Raw genomic sequence first — 20,134 nt, 5'->3', positions numbered from 1 at the left:
AACTGTGTGTCAGAAACCTGTGTAATTATTATTAGTAATTGTGATAAGAATTACTGCCCCCATGTGGAGAGTATGGGTGGTACAGTACAGTTCATTATACAGGAACATCTCTTAGGCAAGTGCTTTTAACATGATGACAACATGACAGCTGTTCATGTATATTGACACATATTTGTACCTATAGTATTAGGTGAACCCTATGCCCCCCTCTAGTTAAGTCCCCTAGTAATGAATGTTAGTAACGCTGTTACATCACCCGTCCAGCCCTTTATTAGAAATCGGAGGGCGTGTCGTGGGGCGATCCGATTGATTCGGACTGAGCACAGGATTTAACATTTAAATTGTGTCGCAAGACATGCACTTACATGCACCAGGAAGAAGAAGGTGAACTCCGGCAGACCTGAGCGGGGAAGCGACACATGCAGGATATCGGGCGCACGATCTTAGTGAATCGCGGCACAGTGCATTCCGGTCGGACAATGCACTTTTGGGGATTGCGCAGGACAGGTAAATGTTCCCCAATGTCTTACTGTAGTCTCTACCTGGACTCGCTAACACTCATGCAGTATGTAGCAGTGCCGGGTTTGTTCTTAAGCTTATTGTGCTTTACTTTTTAAAACATTTTTTCATAGAACCTAATTTTTCTGACTTATTTAATAACAGAAACTAAATATAACAAATACATTTGAATATAAATTCTGTATTTCTATAGCACCATCATATTCCACAGTGTTGTACAGATCATGGGGGACACATACAATTATACGTGTTATACAGAGTAATAACACGGTCAGATGAAACATAAAGGACACAAGAGCTTACAATCTATGAGGAGGACAACTTTATGCTTCTGATATATCCATGTGCTGGTTCTGGAGACAGAAGGTCCCTGATCTTTATTATATGATCCAAAGCAGCTTTTTATTATTGCTATTGTATCTTTTTTCTATTGTAGACCCTTCATTATAATATTTTTATATATTTTTTCTCTTTTCTCCCTATAATATTGGATACAATCTGAATACGTCTGAATATTCCGCTTCCTGTGGGTATTGAAGCCCGGCACCGCTGATTCTTCTATATCACAATGCAGCTATACTAATAAGGGACTCTTTCAGTACAGAGACCTGTATACAGTGATGTCCAGTAGGGGGAGCCAGAGCTTCATGTAGCGGATGGTGTAGCCCAGATATTGCTGCCTGTCCTGTTACTATCTAATCACCAGAGCAAACATGAAAGATCACACAGGATCCCTCCACACCGGCCGCACCTATATCCTATATATACCTATATACCTCCTGTGATCCCAGGAAACCCTCCACCTCTCCCCGTATATTACTGGTCACTGCGAGCTCTGGATCATCACTGCATGAAAGTAGAATAATTCTATACTATCTACTATCTATCTGTTATCTATCTCTCTTCTATCTATCCTCATATCTATCGTATATAGGGGCACATTTACCATCTGAAAACAGGTGTATAAGCTGCGATTTTTGCGCAATTCCCGAAAAAAAAACCCCAGAAATTGCAACCTCTACCCCCTGTACCCCAGATGGAGGTGGCGGTGCTGTGCAGTGGGCCAGCACCGGACGTTCCTGGGACGGAGCTGCGCTCTGCCTATAGGCTGTGCCGGCGCAGACTGTGGTGCTATCCTACACCAGGTTTTGGTGGCTGAAGCCTCCTGATAGATCTGATGTGCGCCGGGGGCGGGGCCAGCATCAAATGCTGGTGCAATTAGCTCAACATGAGTTAATTAGAGTTAATGCTTGTGATCTGTGAAAGCAGCGGTCGCAGGTATTAACAGTGAGGGTGGGAAAGTTGATCTGAAACCAGTACCAAACTTGGACCCGAACTTTCTGGTTCAGGTCCATTCACCATTAATCACATATCTATCATATATATGTTTCTATCTATCTATTTATCTGTCTTTCTATCACAAACCTAACATCTGTTTATCTCTTATTTTATTTCTATTATCTATCTATGTATCATCAATGAAGTAGAGTTCAAGTCAGCACAGTTTGCAAAACTCCGTAGAAGGAGGGGTACAGCGCCCTCCAAAGGTCCTGGCTCGGTCCTTTTGTAGATAAGGAATGTAAAAAGCGAGCAGCGATCCAAGTTTCAAAATTCAAAGGTTGGTGATCTTTATTGAACAAGTAAAGACATTGTAGATGAAGGTGTCCTACACCAAAACGTTGCCACTTGTTCAATAAAGATCACCAACCTTTGAATTTGGAAACTTGGGGCCAGATGTATGTGCGCGTAAGTGTAGTAGTTGCCCCTAAATTCTGGCGCACTGTTTCTCCAGAATTATCACAAGCTACAACCATCTGTGATAAGTATATTTTCTGCCTCTTATTAATCACTTTACTTTAACACAGTTTAGGCGCAATGTTAGATTCAGGCACTTACATGTGATCCTGCTACAAGCTCCTCTCTGCTTCTCCCACAGCCCAGAATGAAGATAACACTCACAGCAGCACCCAGGTGTGTGACACCCAGCACCCAGTGACCTCCTCAGCAGGGGCTTCTCCTGGAGGGGATCTCCTCCTGCTGCACCCCTGTAATTCTGCACAGTATCCCCCTCAGACACCAGTGGGGTCATCCTGATACACGGGGGACACTTCTCTGTACTATCTGCAAAATTCTGCAAACTTCTCTCTTGCTCTGAGCTGAGGCTTCTGCAGATTGTTTGTAAATAGAAGGTGATGAACTGTAAATAGGGGCTGCACATAGTATCTGTAATGTCTGTACTAGTGTCTGCTGATCTCTGCTGCTGCACAATACAGAGGCTGCAGGTAGTGTCTGTAGTCTCTGTATTATCTGTACTAGTGTCTGGTTGAGCTTTGCTGCTGGGGATGAGTTGCTCTGCACAGGGGCTCAGTGTTACTTCTCAGATAACGCCACCTTCGGGCTGGAGTGTTTTTGCGCCCGTTTTTGCGCCTGAATGAAAAGTCGCAAGTGATGAATATCATTAGGCGCAGCAAAACATCTGGATTGGTAAAATAAATGAAGGAAACATGGTAATTTTTGCGGAATTTAGTCGCAAAAATGGCTCAAAGACGGTGTGCCAGTATGAAAAGGCACAAAAAAACAGAAAAAACGAGGGATACATCTGGCCCTTGGAGTGCTGCACGCTTTTTACATTCCTTATCTATCTATCAGCTATCCCGGGCCCAAGAAGTTTAGGGGGCCCTTATGGTGTCACTTTCCTATATGAGAAGACTGTTACTAAAAACCACATGTTATAGTCGGGGGCCTGGTACATACTTTGCACTGGGGCCCATCAGCTTCTAGTTACGCCCCTGTAACTCAGATATTCTATATTCCACATTATTGCCTCAGGTCTCCTCCGGGGGGTTATTTTGGCTACGGCTTGTGTCCCATGGTCACCTCACATTTGGTCCTGCTTCTGGAATTGCCCGACAATCCATTTTCCATGGAATGGGCGCCTGCAATGTCTGCCCATGACCAGGTGTTGGTGACATGTCCACTCTCTATGCCCCTCAACAACCTCTTTCCACGGTCAGTGAGAGGAAAGCCCGGATCTGATCTGCCCCTACATCCAATTCTATGGAGATAGCAGAGTGATTACTACATGCTGCCCTTATATATAGAGACCAGTCACCTATAAAGACCTATTCATGTACATATCATTGGTCTCTGCTCCTAATGTGCGGCTCCAGTGCAGATCACTCCCAGCTCATGTGATGAGACAATGGAGGAGCAGGGAGTCAGGAGCAGTGACTGGGAGGATGGGGCCAGGGCCTGGCATGGGGGGCGGCAGCTCTAGTGTCCATGTTCACACATCTGTCAGGAATCACCTATGTATCTAATTCTGTTTGTGTCTATGATTTGTGTAATCTTCTATGTGTGCTGTGATGTAGCAGAGCTGAGCTGTTGGTGTCACATGGCACAGTGCCAAGTAAAACTATAGGCTATGACATCACACAGACGGACAGCCACATATACAGAACCATGTACACAGCGTATGCGTATACATGCATCCATATGCACATACTGTACGTACATACACATATATATGCACACATATGTATACAGTATATTATACGTGCATATACAATAAATGGGTATTGAAGACAAACACATATATCTATAATGTATATCTTCACACAGGCAAAATAAATGTTATATACATCATAGGCACGCCCAAACAGTATGTCGGCCAATCTACACTATGCAAACACAGTGTAGACATATATACATTCTTATACAACCTAACGGCCTGACCAAACAATAAATATATACACACATATATATTATACCTATAGACCTATACAGTAAGTAAATAGATAGATACACTAAACATACATATTTTTGCACCAATCTACACTATAAACACTTATACAGTCTACCCCCATACTCGTATACAGTATATATACAGTATATATATAAATATATATACACACATATGTAAACACTTATACATATATAAATATACACACACATATACATATATACCTATACAGTATATAGATACACACTATGCATACATATTTATTCACACATATACACTATACATACATACATACATACATACACTATCTATCTATATATATATATATGTATATATATACATATATACATATATATATATACAAACATATATCCTATACATATATATGCAGACATATACAGTATACCATCATACAAATACCTTGTAGATACATAGTTATGACATCTATAGATGTTACATAGTTATTGTATACACATATCGTGTATGTATATTACATTATATACATTATTATATACCCAGGTTATATACACACCTATACAGAATGCACTGTAAATATTATATACATTCACAGATATAGAATTGTATTACATTTCCCTTCACTTTTAGGACAGATACTCAGTTTGCTGCTAATGGACCAGGACATAGTGGCTGTCTGGCACTCCTCCCTGGCACCCACATGGGACACATGCCCACCAGTCCCTGTGCATACATAAAGACTGTCTCCAGCCTCTAGCTAAAAACTGACATTTGGAATCCTCATTTATTCAGCAAGAGGTTCTGCAGCGGAATTAGAACATAACCTGACATCTTCCCTAATACAAAGCTTCCTTATTGAACATTTGTGATGTATGTTCTGCAGATGATGTCTATTCTAGGTGATGCCTGATATGATATGGGCAGAGGAGTGATATCCTGATGCAGATGAGTGGAACATCACTACCCCCTTCCCTGAGCATCAGTCAGGTCTCAGCTCCTGTGAACCCTCCTCCTCCTCCTCTTCTCCAAGTGTTTGCCTGGAAAGCTGAGCCAGGTCCCAGAGTGAGCAGGAGCTGGTGCTGGGCTCTGAGGGAGAGCAGCATCCACCAGAGGAGGGCTGGGCTAGCACTACTCCTAGTCACTGCTACTGAATGACATCCACATCCTGAGGAATACAGCACAAGGCACACACCTCCCTGCAATTTTGGAAGGGCATGAGGAATACATGAGAGGGGACATCACAGAGCACTGTCTATGGTGAAGCTGAGAGCTAGAGATACAAGCATCTGCAGCGCAAGTTGTGGACCACTTTCCTCTGAAGGATCTTTACTTGTGGTCAGAGATGACCACCTAGGATACCTGCTCAGCATGGTGTGGGGTCTGATGGAGCACAGAGTACTGCGCAGCAATGTCTCACTGAGGAGCAGCTCTTCCAGGGAAGACTAAAGTTTCAGCTCATCCTACAGGCTTCTTGGGGGTCTTCTTCTTCTGGAATTGGGGCTCACTCTTATCCCTTGGATGTCTGTTACTATGTAAATATGGGTCTACTTCTTCCAGTCCTGCTGTGTGGATTCTTGGGTCAGGTTCTTGGTAAGTGAAGGGTCTCTTTCTATGTTTCTGGCAAGGTCTGTGCGTTCTTGGTGAGGCTGCTGCTCTGCACACATGGATGGCATTAGGAGAGTTGGAAGAAGTCAAATACCTTGCATTGTGGCTCTGGGCTGCAGGGATGTTTCCAATAAGCACCCTGTCTTTCCTGATCCAGAGGACTGAGGATGCAGAGTGTGCCAGGCAGTAATGGGGACAGGGGGAAATGGATGCAAGTCAACCACAATACTGCAATGTTACCGGATCTGTGACCTGGGCAGCTGTAGGCTATAGGTTAGCTAGTCTGGTACTGGCTGAGCAATAGGTGTGTTACTGGGTATACTGGTGTGCATGTCAAACAACTCACATCCCCCTCACTCTTATAACCTGTATGCTTCAACTTGGTTTAGTAAACTGCTGCAGAACCTCTTTAAATAACTCACTATCTGCATTTCCTGCCTTTCCGATATGTAATGTCTCAATTGAACATGATCTAGCTGCCTCAGAACCTCTTTAATAACTCTATCTCCGTTTACTTGTCTATCTTATATATGACAGCTCTATTGAAGGCGTCCTAGCTGCTGCAGAACCTCTTTAAATAACTCAATACCTGCATTTGCCTGCATATATAATATATCATAACTCACTTGAACTTGGTCTAACTGCTGCAGAACCTCTTTAATACCTCGATACCTGAATTTGAATGCCTATTTTATACATAATAGCTTAATTGAACATGATCTAGCTGCTGTAGAACCTCTTTAATAACACGATCTGCATTTACCTGCCTATCTTATATGTAACACCTCGATTGAACTCGATATTGCTGCTGAAGAACCTCTTCAATACCTCAATATCTGCATTTTATATAAAATAGCTGAACATGATGTAGCTGCTACAGAACTTCTTTAGCAACCTTATCTTCATTCACCTACCTACCTTATCTATAACAGCTTTATTGTTGTAGCTGCTGCAGAAGCTCTTTAATATCTTTAATATCTCCATTTTCATGCCTATCTGATATATAATAGCTCAATCGAACATGATCTAGCCGCTGCAGAACCTCTTTAATAACTCGATCTGCATTTATCTACCTATCTTATATGCAACAGCTCTATCAAACTTCATCTAGCTGCTGCAGCATTTCTTTAGAAGTTAAACTATTTCATATAAGGAATTATACAGAAATATCCAAATCAATGGAATTTAATTGAAATAAGCAAATCAGTCGATATAGAAAATTATCCTAGACAGGTATAGGCAATGTTATTAATTCATTTGACCCTGATAAATTAATGTCGCTGAACTGCTGCAGAACCTCTTCAAATAACTTAATATCTGTATTTACAGTCCAATATGTAAGAGATTACATTTAGCTCATGTTAACTGCAACATCATTTCTTAATAGTTATAGATATTAGGAATCATATAACTTACACTATATATACCATATATATATCACAGTGAAGGGTCTATTTTTTTCTTGCCAAGGGGTTCTGCAGCAGCCAAAGCCTCAGTGATGACATGTAACTGGTTCTATAGACTTGAAGCAATCAGTATGTATAGAAATAGTTGAGAGACATATAAAGGAGCTGTCAGCTAGTCCTCCCCTGTGCACTGACAGCCTCTACTAATATGTCTGGATGAGGGGAAAGCTCAGTAAGTGGATTGAGTTGGAAAGAAAATCATATTAGGTTCTCCTACAGTGAAAATCATTTTTAGAACAAAAGCATGTGCAGCCCTATAAGTCAAGCTCATTGCACATCTGTATGGCCTTTGTTCCCCATACTGCCTACTTATTAAGGAGCAGGTTCAAGAAGTTACATCCAGCAGAGCACTGCTTATTACATGTAACTGAGCTGGTTTTATGGGATTTAGAGCTTTTCTAGAACTTGTGATTCAGACCTATAGAGGGGAGGTCTCCATACATACCAGGGGGTCTTCTGCTGCTACTGCTGGAGATGTGACTGCATGGCTCTCCTAATATTCTTGGTAATGACAGTCTTGACATTTGTGCAGAATAGAACATGAATAAAAATCAGATGAATCAAGATATTCTCAGGGATGGCAGGGATCCAAATTAGGATCTGGCAGCACTAAGGCAGAGTGTTGGAATGCACTTATATATCTGGATAGGTTTCTCAGTGATGTGACTGGTGGCATGGAGGAGATTGAAGGAGATTAGATGTAGAAATACTGTAGATAGGTGGATAGATAGATAAATAGAAAGATAGATTATATATAGATACATGGATAGATAGATAGATATGAGATAGATAGATATGAGATAGATAGATAGATAGATAGATAGATAGATAGATAGATAGATAGATATGAGATAGATAGATAGATAGATAGATAGATAGATAGATAGATAGATAGATAGATAGATAGATAGATGTTTAGCTGCGGCAGAATAGCCTACAACCTCCAAATTTATAGAAATGTATTCTTGCCAGAGCTATAGTTGTCAGATGTTATCAGGACTGATTGTCAGATATAGCAATGCTGAATTTGCTAGATTTAGATAAAATAAGTTAGTATTGCAGACTTGATAGAATGTAGAGATCAGCTGTATTTGTTCTATACAGTAGTACTGAGCTGATATCACGTGCTACTGCATTACAATACATGGATCAATGACTCCATACAATGATGTTATAATATGCAGCTTTACATGTCAGTGCAAGGTATGAATACTAAAGACACTTGTAGTGAAGATACAGTCCCATTGAGTGAAATGACAAATTCAATCCTGTTCTATCTTTAATACAATCACAGGTGTGAATTACCTATAAGAACATGATTGTACCTATATACTGTACCTGTCTGTGTTTGATGTGTAGATACCAATCTATGGTGTTATAGTGATACAGGGGAGAACTGTTTATTCCTATATAATGGCCACATTTGCCATTCCCAGTTCATGTCTAAAGTGGATGTGATGGCCCTAAACAATGACATCTGTGGATATTAACAAGTATAAGGATACATCTGGTCTTTCATATAAATTGTATAAAATTGTTGTAGAGGTACAGTCAGGATGTGGCAAAGCAGAAAATCTGGTACAAAGTGCAGTTTATGGGTTTTTGGAAGTCAACAATGTCATAGGTTTAAATGATTCCCATTGGTGCCACCATGGACTGAGACAAGTCTTAATGTTGTGCCACCCATGATATGTATACAATGTATGGATGTATATGTGTAGAACACACACTGCACATAGCAGGAACATCTAGTGGAAATATTGACTTCTCCCGTCATGGAATAGACATGATCTTTGATTGCTCTAAGCTTCATTTATGGAGGAGATCAAGGCATGTTTGTACATTGAGTCAATAGGAATTCCAACCTGCCATTACTAATTAGATTATCAGGTTCAGCAAGGTAAACGCAGGCCCTGAATTCATTCTGCAAATACTTGGAGGTGATACTTTTATGTGATCATCATTGAAAAAAAATTGTTCTTTTTTTGTTCCTGGTGTCACATTCCATATTCTGGGATTGGAGGAGACTGACACATGGCGGTAACAGTAAGACTCCTATTGTCTAAGAGCAAACATGACTGGAGCTTAATGGGCCTCGGGCACTTTCTGTGTGGAGCAGAACACAACTGTATAACTCACTGGCTGTAGACACTTAGGTGCGTTGGTGTGGCTGCGGTGGACTGTCATGGTCTGGAGGATGAGGAGTTGTGAATGATGAAGAGTGATGGATGTACAGTATGTATACTGCGTGGATCCTGAATACATTTACATTCATGTTCTGACCCAACAACCATTAACTAATCCAAAATATAGTCTACACATACAGCACAGAGAGGGGCATTTATTAATTTTGGCGGAGGGTGGCGCTGGTACCATTCTATATATAAGTTTGTGGCGCAAGGGATCAATGAATTGTCGCACGGACTGAAAATTTTAGACCTCCCTGGATCAGATTTTAGCACTTTTTGCGCGACAACTTGCACCAATAAACTTGTTGGAAAAGTTGAACCCCCGGAAAACACCAATATTATGGAGCCGACACTTCATAAATTCAGGTGTAAGAGGCGCAGAGGAGAAAAAAGTCCATAATAATTGTCCCCCATAGTCTCTGTTATGTTACATCTTTGGAACAATGAAGTGCAACATTGTTACAACTTCTCAATGTTTAGTAAACATTCTCTTGTGTTCACTACTGTATAAAGGACTGGATGTGCATAAAAGCTTCCAAAATCTCTTTAGATCTCAAGTAGAATAATAGTATTAGTATCATAACTGGATTTTTAATGGGATTGTGGGTTCATTTCAGCAGAACTGTAGGAGGTCCTGGTGTCGTCTACTACATGGGCTCAGATGTAGTAGATTATAGCCATATTATTGATCGGCTCGGTGCTCCAGGCGGACTCACTTGCACTCAGGCTACAACATATTGACATCCCATCTCATAATCTTCACAGCCAGATGCCACTCTGCTCCTGCATTTCTTATGCCGAGCTCAGTCTCAGTAATAGAGCGCCCCCTGTGCCCTTACCCAGTTATCTCTATATACCCCTATGAGCATCCCATTCATATGAGTGGGCATTACCTTGTGTGCCCTGTACACATCAGACACCAGCGCCTCCACATTCTGAGGTCTTGCAAGGTGATTATGTGTGTAACCTATATTATTTATGAGGTTAAGGATCAATATGACTCACATTGTATTGTGCTCTCTGAGTTAATGCTTATGTTCTATACATTCATTTATGGTACAGTATGTGGGAGCTGTCACATACATTTCACTCTTAGGATTAGATGTAAAGTATTACTGCAGCTTCTGTATTGAAAAGTAATGAGACATATGAAGGATTCCCTTAAAGAGTATTGTACGTGGACTCTGAATACATCTTGAGGGTGCGTTCACACGTTGCGTTTTGGTTGCGTGTTCATTACGTTTGAAACACATTACAACATCTGACGAGAGGTGATCTGCCTAATTACATTACTGTTAGCATTTGCCTTCACAAAACGCATAGTAAACGCAATGTTAACACATGCAGTAACATAGTGTTAACAAATGTAAACAGTAATGTAATTAGGTAAATCACCTCTCCTCAGCTGTTGTAATGTGTTTCAAATGCAATAAAAATGCAGGCCAAAACGCAACGTGTGAACGCGCCCTGAGGCTGCAGCCACACGTTCAGTTTTTCAAATGCAGTTTTTGAGGTCGAAGCCAGGATTTTTTTTGATTTTACAACCAGTCCAGGGGAACACCCCTACTGATCTCTGTAATGGTATAGGTTACATTACGGATATACCTGCACCTTGGTGCACATGTTAGGATCGCACATGGACCCAGGGGATTATGGAGCCAATAAGTTGGCACTTTCTCATATGAATAGACCAGTATTATAATCAACATATAATAGATGGGGAAAACTGGCACATAATCTGCACTGGCGCCCAGCAGATTTAGAGGAGTTGTCCAGTGGTTGGAAAACATGACTGCTTTCTTCCAAAGACAGCTCCTGACCATGAGTAGCGTGGGGTGTTACACACTCCATTCATCTTTATCCAGCTGAGCTGCAATACCGGCGAAAACCATGGTCAGGTGGGGGGCACTGTTTTAGAAAGAAAGAAAGGCGCCATGTTTCGCAGCCAATCTTTGGACAACACTTTTAGTTGCATTGTGCAGCACATAAAGGAAAGGACCTATAAGGCTAAGATCAGCGATTTACAAATCATATCAGGTCTCAAGTGACATAAAAGAGAGTTGGATTTTCTTTGTTATTGCATTTTGCATCGTGGCCCCATAGACAGTCATTAGATGTCACATCATGTCACTAGCCTAATGGACAGATAGTACTTCACCGTCGCCCTGATTCTTCAATCTACTCCTGATTTTGGCTTTGAACACTGCATCTGAAAACCTGAACGTGTGTCCTTACCCTTAGCGGATGTAACGTGAGGACAAGCGATGGAAGTCATTCACCGACACAATGTTTCCCTTGTGTTCCAACATTCATCAAGAAAGAAAATAAATCGCGTAGCGTTCAGGAGAGAATCGTAAGCACAAGTTTCCCTGAGCGAGCGTACATATGGCGGGGTGAAACCTAAAGGAAGTGAGCTATTCAGTCAATTATAGCCGGCTCCCTCGTCTTCCCCAGGTCCCCATATGCTGCTCCCTCTGCTACTCATCAGACCATGTAGCAGAGCTGACACAGTAACCTCACAAGCAGGAAACTACATCATCAGCTTCTCTAGTATTCCTTCATCACTCTGTGTATCCCCCCTTTAATTATCCCCCCAAAATGGAAAGAAAGCCCCATTGTCCTAAGCGAGCGCTGATTACCAATATTAATAATTGATCGCCCTTCCCCATGTACACATAGATCTACTTAGTATGTTCATTAATATTTATCCTCACATGGGAGTGACAGCCAGCCAAACAACTAGTCCAGAGCCAAGAGGGAAAAAAAATTAGGCCAGGCTTCAAAGAGAATATTCAAACACATCCACAGATGTAGCAGAGCCGAATTTGCTATTATTGGGATATAATAAGTGAATTTGGAGTTTTACATTGATTTTTTACCCTGTAGATGGTGCAGCTCCCTGGTAAACCTATTTTATCTCAGCATGTAAATGATGCAGCCCCCGAGCAGCCCGATCTTACACAGACATAGCAGAGCTGAGTAGGCAAAGAGATGAGCATTGTCTTTGAAGAGATGGGTTTGTTAGGTTCATAGAAGAACTTTGTATTGTAAAGTATCAACTTAAAAAAAAATATTTATGATTTTTTAACTTCCCTTAAACGTTAAATGACTGTTTCGGCCCTGCTACATCTGCAACTCACCAATACATAGCTATGGTAGAAAATGAGGTTGTTAGACCCAATGGAGTTTTTCGCCATAGGGATATTGCACAAAATCTGGGAATTTGCATAGGAAAACACCCTTTACTACTATATTTTACATTCGACACAACTAAGACTTAAAGGGATTGTAAAACATGGCTGCTTTCTTCCAAAACAGCGCCACATCTGGTTTTGGTCAGTATTGCACCTCTGCTGTACAGAGATGAATAGAGATTAGTTGCAATACTGCAGACTACCCATGGTCAGGGGTGGCGCTGCTACTGGAAGAATTCAGCAATGTTTTTTAAGCTTCGGACAAACTTTTATTGTAGCAATACTGGATTTTAGAAACTCAGATCTTTACCCTACAGGGTTTTACATAGGACTGCTGTTAGACCTACAACAATGCAGGTCCGAGAGAAATGGGTATTATAAATATGTAGCTGGGCTGTGTTTGTCAGACCCAGCAGAGCTTCATCTCATAGGGACGTAAAACAGAATCTTTTGTTTTAGGGTGATGTCACACATGGCGTTTTAAACCCGTTTTGAATCCGTTTATGGCCCGTTTTTTAAGCAAAATGCATGCTTTTTGCTTAAAAATGGGCCAAAAACGGATTCAAAACGGTTTCAAAACGGATTCAAAACGTGTTCAAAATGCCATGTGTGGCATCACCCTTACATAGGACTGATTGTGAAATTCTTATTTTAACATTTTTTTACTACATGCACAAACAATATGGCCTATAAGCAAGCCACCAATACAGTTTTACATGGGACTGCTGTTAGGCCTATAATAATGAAGCTTTCATCGAAATTGTCAACATAAATATGTAGTAGAGTTGTGTCTCTTAGGCTGCGGTCACACGTGGCATTTTGAACCCATTTTTGGCAGGTTTTCCCAATTGTCTTAATGAAAAAACGGTCCAAAACGGATGCATTTTCAAAACGGACAGCTTAAAAACGGGCAAAAACGGGTTCAAAATGCCACGTGTGACCGCAGCATTAGGCCTTTGAACGCGTTTTTGGGCCATTTTTAGGCGGTCCATTAAAAAAAAGCATGCGTTTTTTAAAAACAAATCCATTTTTGACAGGTTTTACCAATTATCTTAATTAAAACTGGCCAAAAACTGATGCATTTTGAAAACGGACTACTTAAAACGGCCCAAAAACGGGTTCAAAATTTCACATGTGCCGCCGGCCATAGGGATAAAAAACATGGGACTGCTGTTAGACATTTAACAATGCAAATTTCAGGGTAACCACCAATATGAACATGTAGTAGAGCTGTGTTTGTCAGACACATCAGAGCTTCATCTCATAGGGATATAAACAATGAATCTGTTGTTTTACATAGGACTGCACCCCCAGTAGTATAATGACACATTCAGCTCTGCTACATGTGTCTCATTTCCTGAATACAGTCCTGGGTTGGCACGCGTAGTAGATGCGTTTATCTGTCATGGCGCTGTCACGGATCTGCCATCTTGCCTCAGCTTGACACCTGTCACCTGCCTTTCTGTTAGTCGTGCTAATGACCAATAAGTTACACAAAAGCGTCTGCCTTCCTGGTAGGGCGGGCGCTGGCATAAATGATCCGTATTGCTCATTCTTGCTAAGCTGCTGGAACTTGGAAAGCTTCTGAATGTTTAATATCCCCCACAGTCTGTGTGTGCGTCCGCCTCCCCGCGCCGTGCGTCTGCCTATTGTTGTGGTCCATAGGATGTAAATAAGGAGAAATAAGGAAAGCGCCCATCCTCTTGCCCACTTGCTATTCCTTGGAATGGTAATTAGTGGCGGCACATGCCAGGGCGCCGCTATCTCCATACAGCAAGGAGATGCAATCCCAGATTTCCCCATTTCTTGTCGTGGCTCGTTGCCATCTTCCTGATTGATTCTACCCCACAGAATAAACAATTAGGGCCTCGGCTTTATTACTGTGTTCCCGGGATCGTATGGAGGAATAGATCTTCTCCGGGTCTTAGGAACAGGCCGGTGATTTGGAAAGGGGCCAGGAGTAAACTGGGCGCTGAGCTTAACAGGGTTAAACGGGTGGCAGGGTGGCACCGCTGTGCTTATATCCCGAGCTGTTGGTTGTCTAATTTATGGGGTCGGCGAGCGAAAAAATGTCAGGATTTACAAATGGAAATCTGTGCGTGAGGGGGGGGGGGTTCTTTAAGAAAGCAATTAAAGGGACGAGTGAACAGCGCGAGGAGGAAATGTGATAAAAGAACAAATGTTATGAAGATAGGAAACCTATAATACACTGAGAAGCAAAGTAGAAGAAAATAGAACTAAATTAATCAGGAACAGAAGGGACGGCCTGATGAAGGACATTATATAAGCTATAATTATAGTGATATATGACTACTGCATAGATCCTGCAAAACCTACAATCACATGGTATGGAATAAGGTAAAACATAAAGGTATTAGTTGATAGGGTTTAATATTCTCTTACTACATGACTTTTGTCTAATGTCAACCTCATTCACTTTAATGTAACTAAGCTGCAATACCTGACATGACCAGATGTGGCGCTGTTTCAGGTAGAAAGCAAGCACGTGTTTGTAACCATAGACAACCACTTAAAACTTAGAACTCCTAGACCCCCATACGTTAAACTAACTGAAATTTGCATAAAACGTCCTTCTAATAAAATACATGCAAAACCCGTCTCTCGTTTAGTAGACTATTACTAAGTTATATTTTGCATTGAACCACTTTTAAAAAGCTTTTCTACTTTTTAAAAATGGAGCTATAAAAACAGCTGTTCTTCTGTACTTCCTGTCATGTGATCTATTTAGATTGTCACATGACAGGAAGTCCAACCCCCGAGAAAGCAAAATATTTATATAGTAGTCCTACTTAACAGATTAGGAAGATAGTAAAAGCAAAAAATATATTGCACTGCATCTTAAAGTGTATTGAAAAGAATGTTGTGCCTTTAGTGATCCGGACTACAACTTAATTGAATCCAACAAATGAAATATCATATTTTTGTAGATAATATAATATACATGATTTATTTTCCCCCATTCATATATAAGGGGCACAATTGCTTGTGGAGGTGTACAATTTTTTCCCACATATCTTTGCATATAGAAAGTATTTTACAGTCCCGGATGTTCTCTCAATAGCATTAATATCATATATTCAACCTTGGGGTTACCTCTAAAGTACCGAAATTTGATGAAAATGGATAATGGTAAAATAAATGCGCTGCAGAACAGAGATCTATCAGGAAGTACACGGAATATGAGGAGAGCGGGATGAAAGACTTCTCCGAGAGGCGATAATGATGAGGAAATGCATCAATTCATACACATACTGGTCACCCATAGGTACTGGGGGGGGGGCACAATTTATGCCTCACATCCAAAACGACTGATAACAGAGAACAAGAGATGGATTTATAGTGCGTCATCATCATAACGTATCCCCCAGGGTCCTAGCCTGTGTATACGCTATCAGTCCCCAGTGGCCTCACAGTCTAATCTTGACTTCTCAGCCATACATTCACATACATGATAGGGGCCACTTTAATGGGAAGGCAGGGGATTAGCCGGTATTAATCTGAAGTGTAAACTGGAAGCCCACTTAGATTATAGAAGAATTTATAGTCTATGTGCTGATATTGATGCCTTCCTGGTCCGCTTTGAACATCTAAACCCTAAGGCTGCATTCACACTGCCGCAAGGGGAATGTTTATACGGCCGATATACGTCCACCATAGACGGCAATGGGCGCACGGCACCACACTGCTCCGTACCCGGGAAAAAGATAGAGGGTGATAGTAGGAACAAGAAGCGCTCATAGGGTGAATATTGTAAGGTGGTGTATTGCTTGTAGGATTAAGGGATTTGCTCACCTGGTTGGGTTGTGCTTAATAGGGCACAACTCCAGTAATGGTGTACAGTATCAGGGTCCGTGGCTGCCGAGGCTCCTCATTAGCATCCGGAGCCTGAATTTTCTTTCACTTGAAAAAGGGGATTTGTATTCCCCGAAACGCGTTGTGATACTCTTGTTATCTATGTATACCTTCTAATAAACCCTTTTGGAGAACATCTACATCCGGTCCTTTGTGCGCCACATGCTCCCATCTTCCCCTACCTGATCCGGGAAAAAGATAGGACATGTCCTATCTTTGCCCGTATTACCGCGCCGTGCGCCATTAATTCCTATGGAGAGGGGCGGGGGTGAGCTGCGCTCACCTCCTCCTCCTCTCCCCACGCAATGCCGTGTGCCTGCCGTGCTACGGTATGGCGGGCAACGGCAGTGTGAATATAGCCTTAGCTCGGGTACTGCAGGGCAACATTGCGTCTCGCCCGATCCCCATTGCATAGGATGCGTCAAAGGAAATCAGTGGCTACGAAGACAAAGAAAAGCCAAAGAGAGTTGAATGTATCCCTCTCCATTACACTCTATGATTCTGCCAGGAACATCTTAGCAACAGCGCCACCTATCACAAATTTATCACACATTCTATGTATAGTGGATTAAAGTGTGACCCAGGGATTACTACTAATAGCCCTTTCATGACTAGCAATACAATTGTGGCTGTAGTTGCAGCTTACGACCACTATAAAGAGCATGGAGCCAACCACTTCTGGATCCATGGATCTGTTAATGAAGGACCGGACAGCTGTACTGGGGCCAGGTCACAGCCCTCTCCCTTCTTTCTGTGAATAGACCATCAATAGTAATTACTGGACAACCCCTTTAATGTGTTTGGGTTAAAGGGTTATTCTCCTCTAAGGAAATGGCTAATATATGTTCATACTTGTTTGGTGGGGGGTCAGACCTCTAGGACCCCCAACAGAATAGAGAGGTTTCATCCGTCATTCAGACTAGCAATTCCTGGGGAATTGGGGTTGGACCCCTTTGCTTTCATATCTGAATTTCTATCCAGGGAGAATTAAGATATTACAGCTGCCTCTACAGCTCCCCCTATTGGCGAACATTTATACCTTATAAATCAGCGTCCGACCCTTTAAAAAGCCTCCATAAAAATAAATTTTGTCCGCTTCCACTAAGTGAATAAGCATTGACTGAGATACCGAACCCATCCTACAATACTTTTACTATTGATTGCATGTATTATTTACGATAAAACCAATTAACCCCGCGCAGGTGTACGGTACACTATGTATTATCCGCTGACTCCTTTCCCCTGCTTTCTAGCTTTTGTCCTGTTTGCATTGTATTCCAGGAGAATCCTCCTCTTGTATTTGACCTTGTTGATAGAATCTTCCGGCACACAATACAAATCCTTAGGAACAAACCTTGGGATGTTTGCACTCGCTGGGAATGAAGATGTATATATGGTCCGTGACCTTTTCATAGGGCTCCTCTCCTTGTTTATGAGCGCCTGTTACCTGTTACTGCTTCCCTGCCAAACAGGTTTTTCACTAGTAAATTCCCTGGGCATCAGGTGCTTGTAATGCGTAAACATCGGGCTCCCCTGTGGCTACTACACAGCCTGGCATGAAAGACCTCACTGTAACACATGAAGAAAAGCCATAGTAATCGCAAGCCATGGGGAAGACGCAGTTAACTCATCCCCAGCTGGCACCGTCTACCGCGCAGCACAATGGGGGTCATTTATTAAACTTACACCCTGCTATCTTCTTGCACATGTAGATTTTTTTTTTGTCTTTCTGATTTGGAAACACCTTCTTGTTGTCAGTGAATGGAAACAATTATTGCAAAGATTCCAAACTTGTAAAAATGTATCTCTATACTGACTGATACATTTATACATACAGGAGAGAGGATTGTGTTACATTTTGTTTATTGTTTAGATTGGATACATTGTAGCAAACTGGAAAAGTTTTGGCCCAATATAGGATAACATGGGAGTCTGATTGCTGCTACCTACATATGGTACTAGAATCAGCTTCTTAGGAAATGGAGGATGTGCCCCTTCTACCAGCTTTCAATTTGTGGTTTCAGGTCCTTTGGAGGATCTTCAAAGGTCCTGAAATGGCTGTTGTGTACATGTGTATTGGGAGTAGAAATAGATGTATGAGCATTTTATGGGTGAAGGTCCTTCTCAGTATAATTTATTAAATTATTTTATACTGTTCCCTTATAAAGATTGGCTGGACCATTATACAAGCTCCTTTGCCTCTTGTGTCACCCCCTCATCCTCATAGACTGTAAGCTCTTGTGTCACCCACTCATCCTCATAGACTGTAAGCTCTTGTGTCACCCACTCATCCTCATAGACTGTAAGCTCTTGTGTCACCCACTCATCCTCATAGACTGTAAGCTCTTGTGTCACCCACTCATCCTCATAGACTGTAAGCTCTTGTGTCACCCACTCATCCTCATAGACTGTAAGCTCTTGTGTCACCCACTCATCCTCATAGACTGTAAGCTCTTGTGTCACCCCCTCATCCTCATAGACTGTAAGTTCTTGGGTCACCCCCTCATCCTCATAGACTGTAAGCTCTTGTGTCTCCCCATCATCCTCATAGACTGCAAAATCATGTGTCACCCCCTCATCCTCATAGACTGTAAGCTCTTGTGTCACCCCCTCATCCTCATAGACTGTAAGCTCTTGTGTCACCCCTCATCCTCATAGACTGTAAGCTCTTGTGTCACCCCCTCATCCTCATAGACCGTAAGCTCTTGTGTCACCCCCTCATCCTCATAGATTGTAAGCTCTTGTGTCATCTCCTCATCCTCATAGACTGTAAGCTCTTGTGTCAGCCCCTCATCCTCATAGACTGTAAGCTCTTGTGTCAGCCCCTCATCCTCATAGACTGTAAGCTCTTGTGAGCAAGGCCCTCACTCCTATTGTTCTATATAGCTGTTATTACTCTGTAATGTAATATTATATTTGTGTATGTCCTCTATGATTTGTATGATTAGATTTGTGTGTGCTATATAAAAAAAGATTATTATTATAATTTCTTATTATAAAATTTCGTGGGCTACCACCCAAACCGCCCATATTATAATCCACTGCTAATAATGATAATCCACCAATCAGCAAATGACTCCCTATCAAAAATGTTTCCATTCACTGACAACAAGCAGTATTTTGAAATGATTGGAAAATAGGTACACCAAGTACATTGAAAACTTGCATCCTTCACTTGTAGTTACAGATACTTAATGTTAAAGGGATTTTCTCATCACTTCCCCTGCAAACAACAACTGTTGTAAATCAAACTTTTGAGGTCCAGAGCAAGAGTTCCACTTAAATGCCCTAAAAGTATTATATTTTGGCTTCCCCTATTAATAGATGTCACCTCTTGTAGACTAAACCTGCTGGGGGTCATTTACTAAGGGCCCGATTCGCGTTTTCCCGACGTGTTACCCGAATATTTCCGATTTGCGCCGATTTCCCCTGAATTGCCCTGGGATTTTGGCGCACGCAATCGGATTGTGGCGCATCGGCTGGCATGCACGCGACGGAAATCGGGGGCGTGGCCGAACGAAAACCCGACGGATTGGGAAAAACCGCCGCATTAAAAAAAAAAAACTGTCG

At 41.7% G+C, this 20,134-nt stretch overlaps 1 protein-coding gene and 1 long non-coding RNA gene across 17 annotated transcripts in view; one reads left to right on the top strand and one right to left on the bottom strand.

Annotated features, from left to right (window-relative positions):
- Positions 1 to 20,134, top strand: part of ROBO2 (roundabout guidance receptor 2) — a 766,105-nt gene that overhangs the window by 413,606 nt on the left and 332,365 nt on the right. Inside the window, exon 1 of one of the 15 annotated variants that reach the window (XM_072138546.1) lies at positions 5,190 to 5,827. The exons of 13 other annotated variants lie outside the window; for them this stretch is intronic. In XM_072138546.1, coding sequence (XP_071994647.1) covers positions 5,776 to 5,827 — 52 coding nt within the window. In that variant the 5' untranslated portion in view covers positions 5,190 to 5,775. Of the gene's footprint in view, positions 1 to 5,189; positions 5,828 to 11,835; positions 11,851 to 20,134 lie in introns of those variants that run through there. One more of the 15 variants, XM_072138556.1, reaches the window with a different exon arrangement.
- The window catches only part of LOC140119479 (uncharacterized), a 51,927-nt gene that overhangs the window by 22,736 nt on the left and 9,057 nt on the right, over positions 1 to 20,134 (bottom strand). The window contains exon 1 of one of the 2 annotated variants that reach the window (XR_011853376.1): positions 5,937 to 6,032. The exons of the other annotated variant lie outside the window; for it this stretch is intronic. This is a non-coding gene — a long non-coding RNA (uncharacterized lncRNA). Of the gene's footprint in view, positions 1 to 5,936; positions 6,033 to 20,134 lie in introns of those variants that run through there. 2 annotated transcript variants of the gene reach the window in all.

The sequence above is a fragment of the Engystomops pustulosus genome, chromosome 2 (assembly GCF_040894005.1).
Source record: "Engystomops pustulosus chromosome 2, aEngPut4.maternal, whole genome shotgun sequence".
Classification (NCBI taxonomy): domain Eukaryota; kingdom Metazoa; phylum Chordata; class Amphibia; order Anura; family Leptodactylidae; genus Engystomops; species Engystomops pustulosus.
Note: the sequence above shows the minus strand (reverse complement) of the source record. Positions and strands in the feature narration are given on the sequence as shown.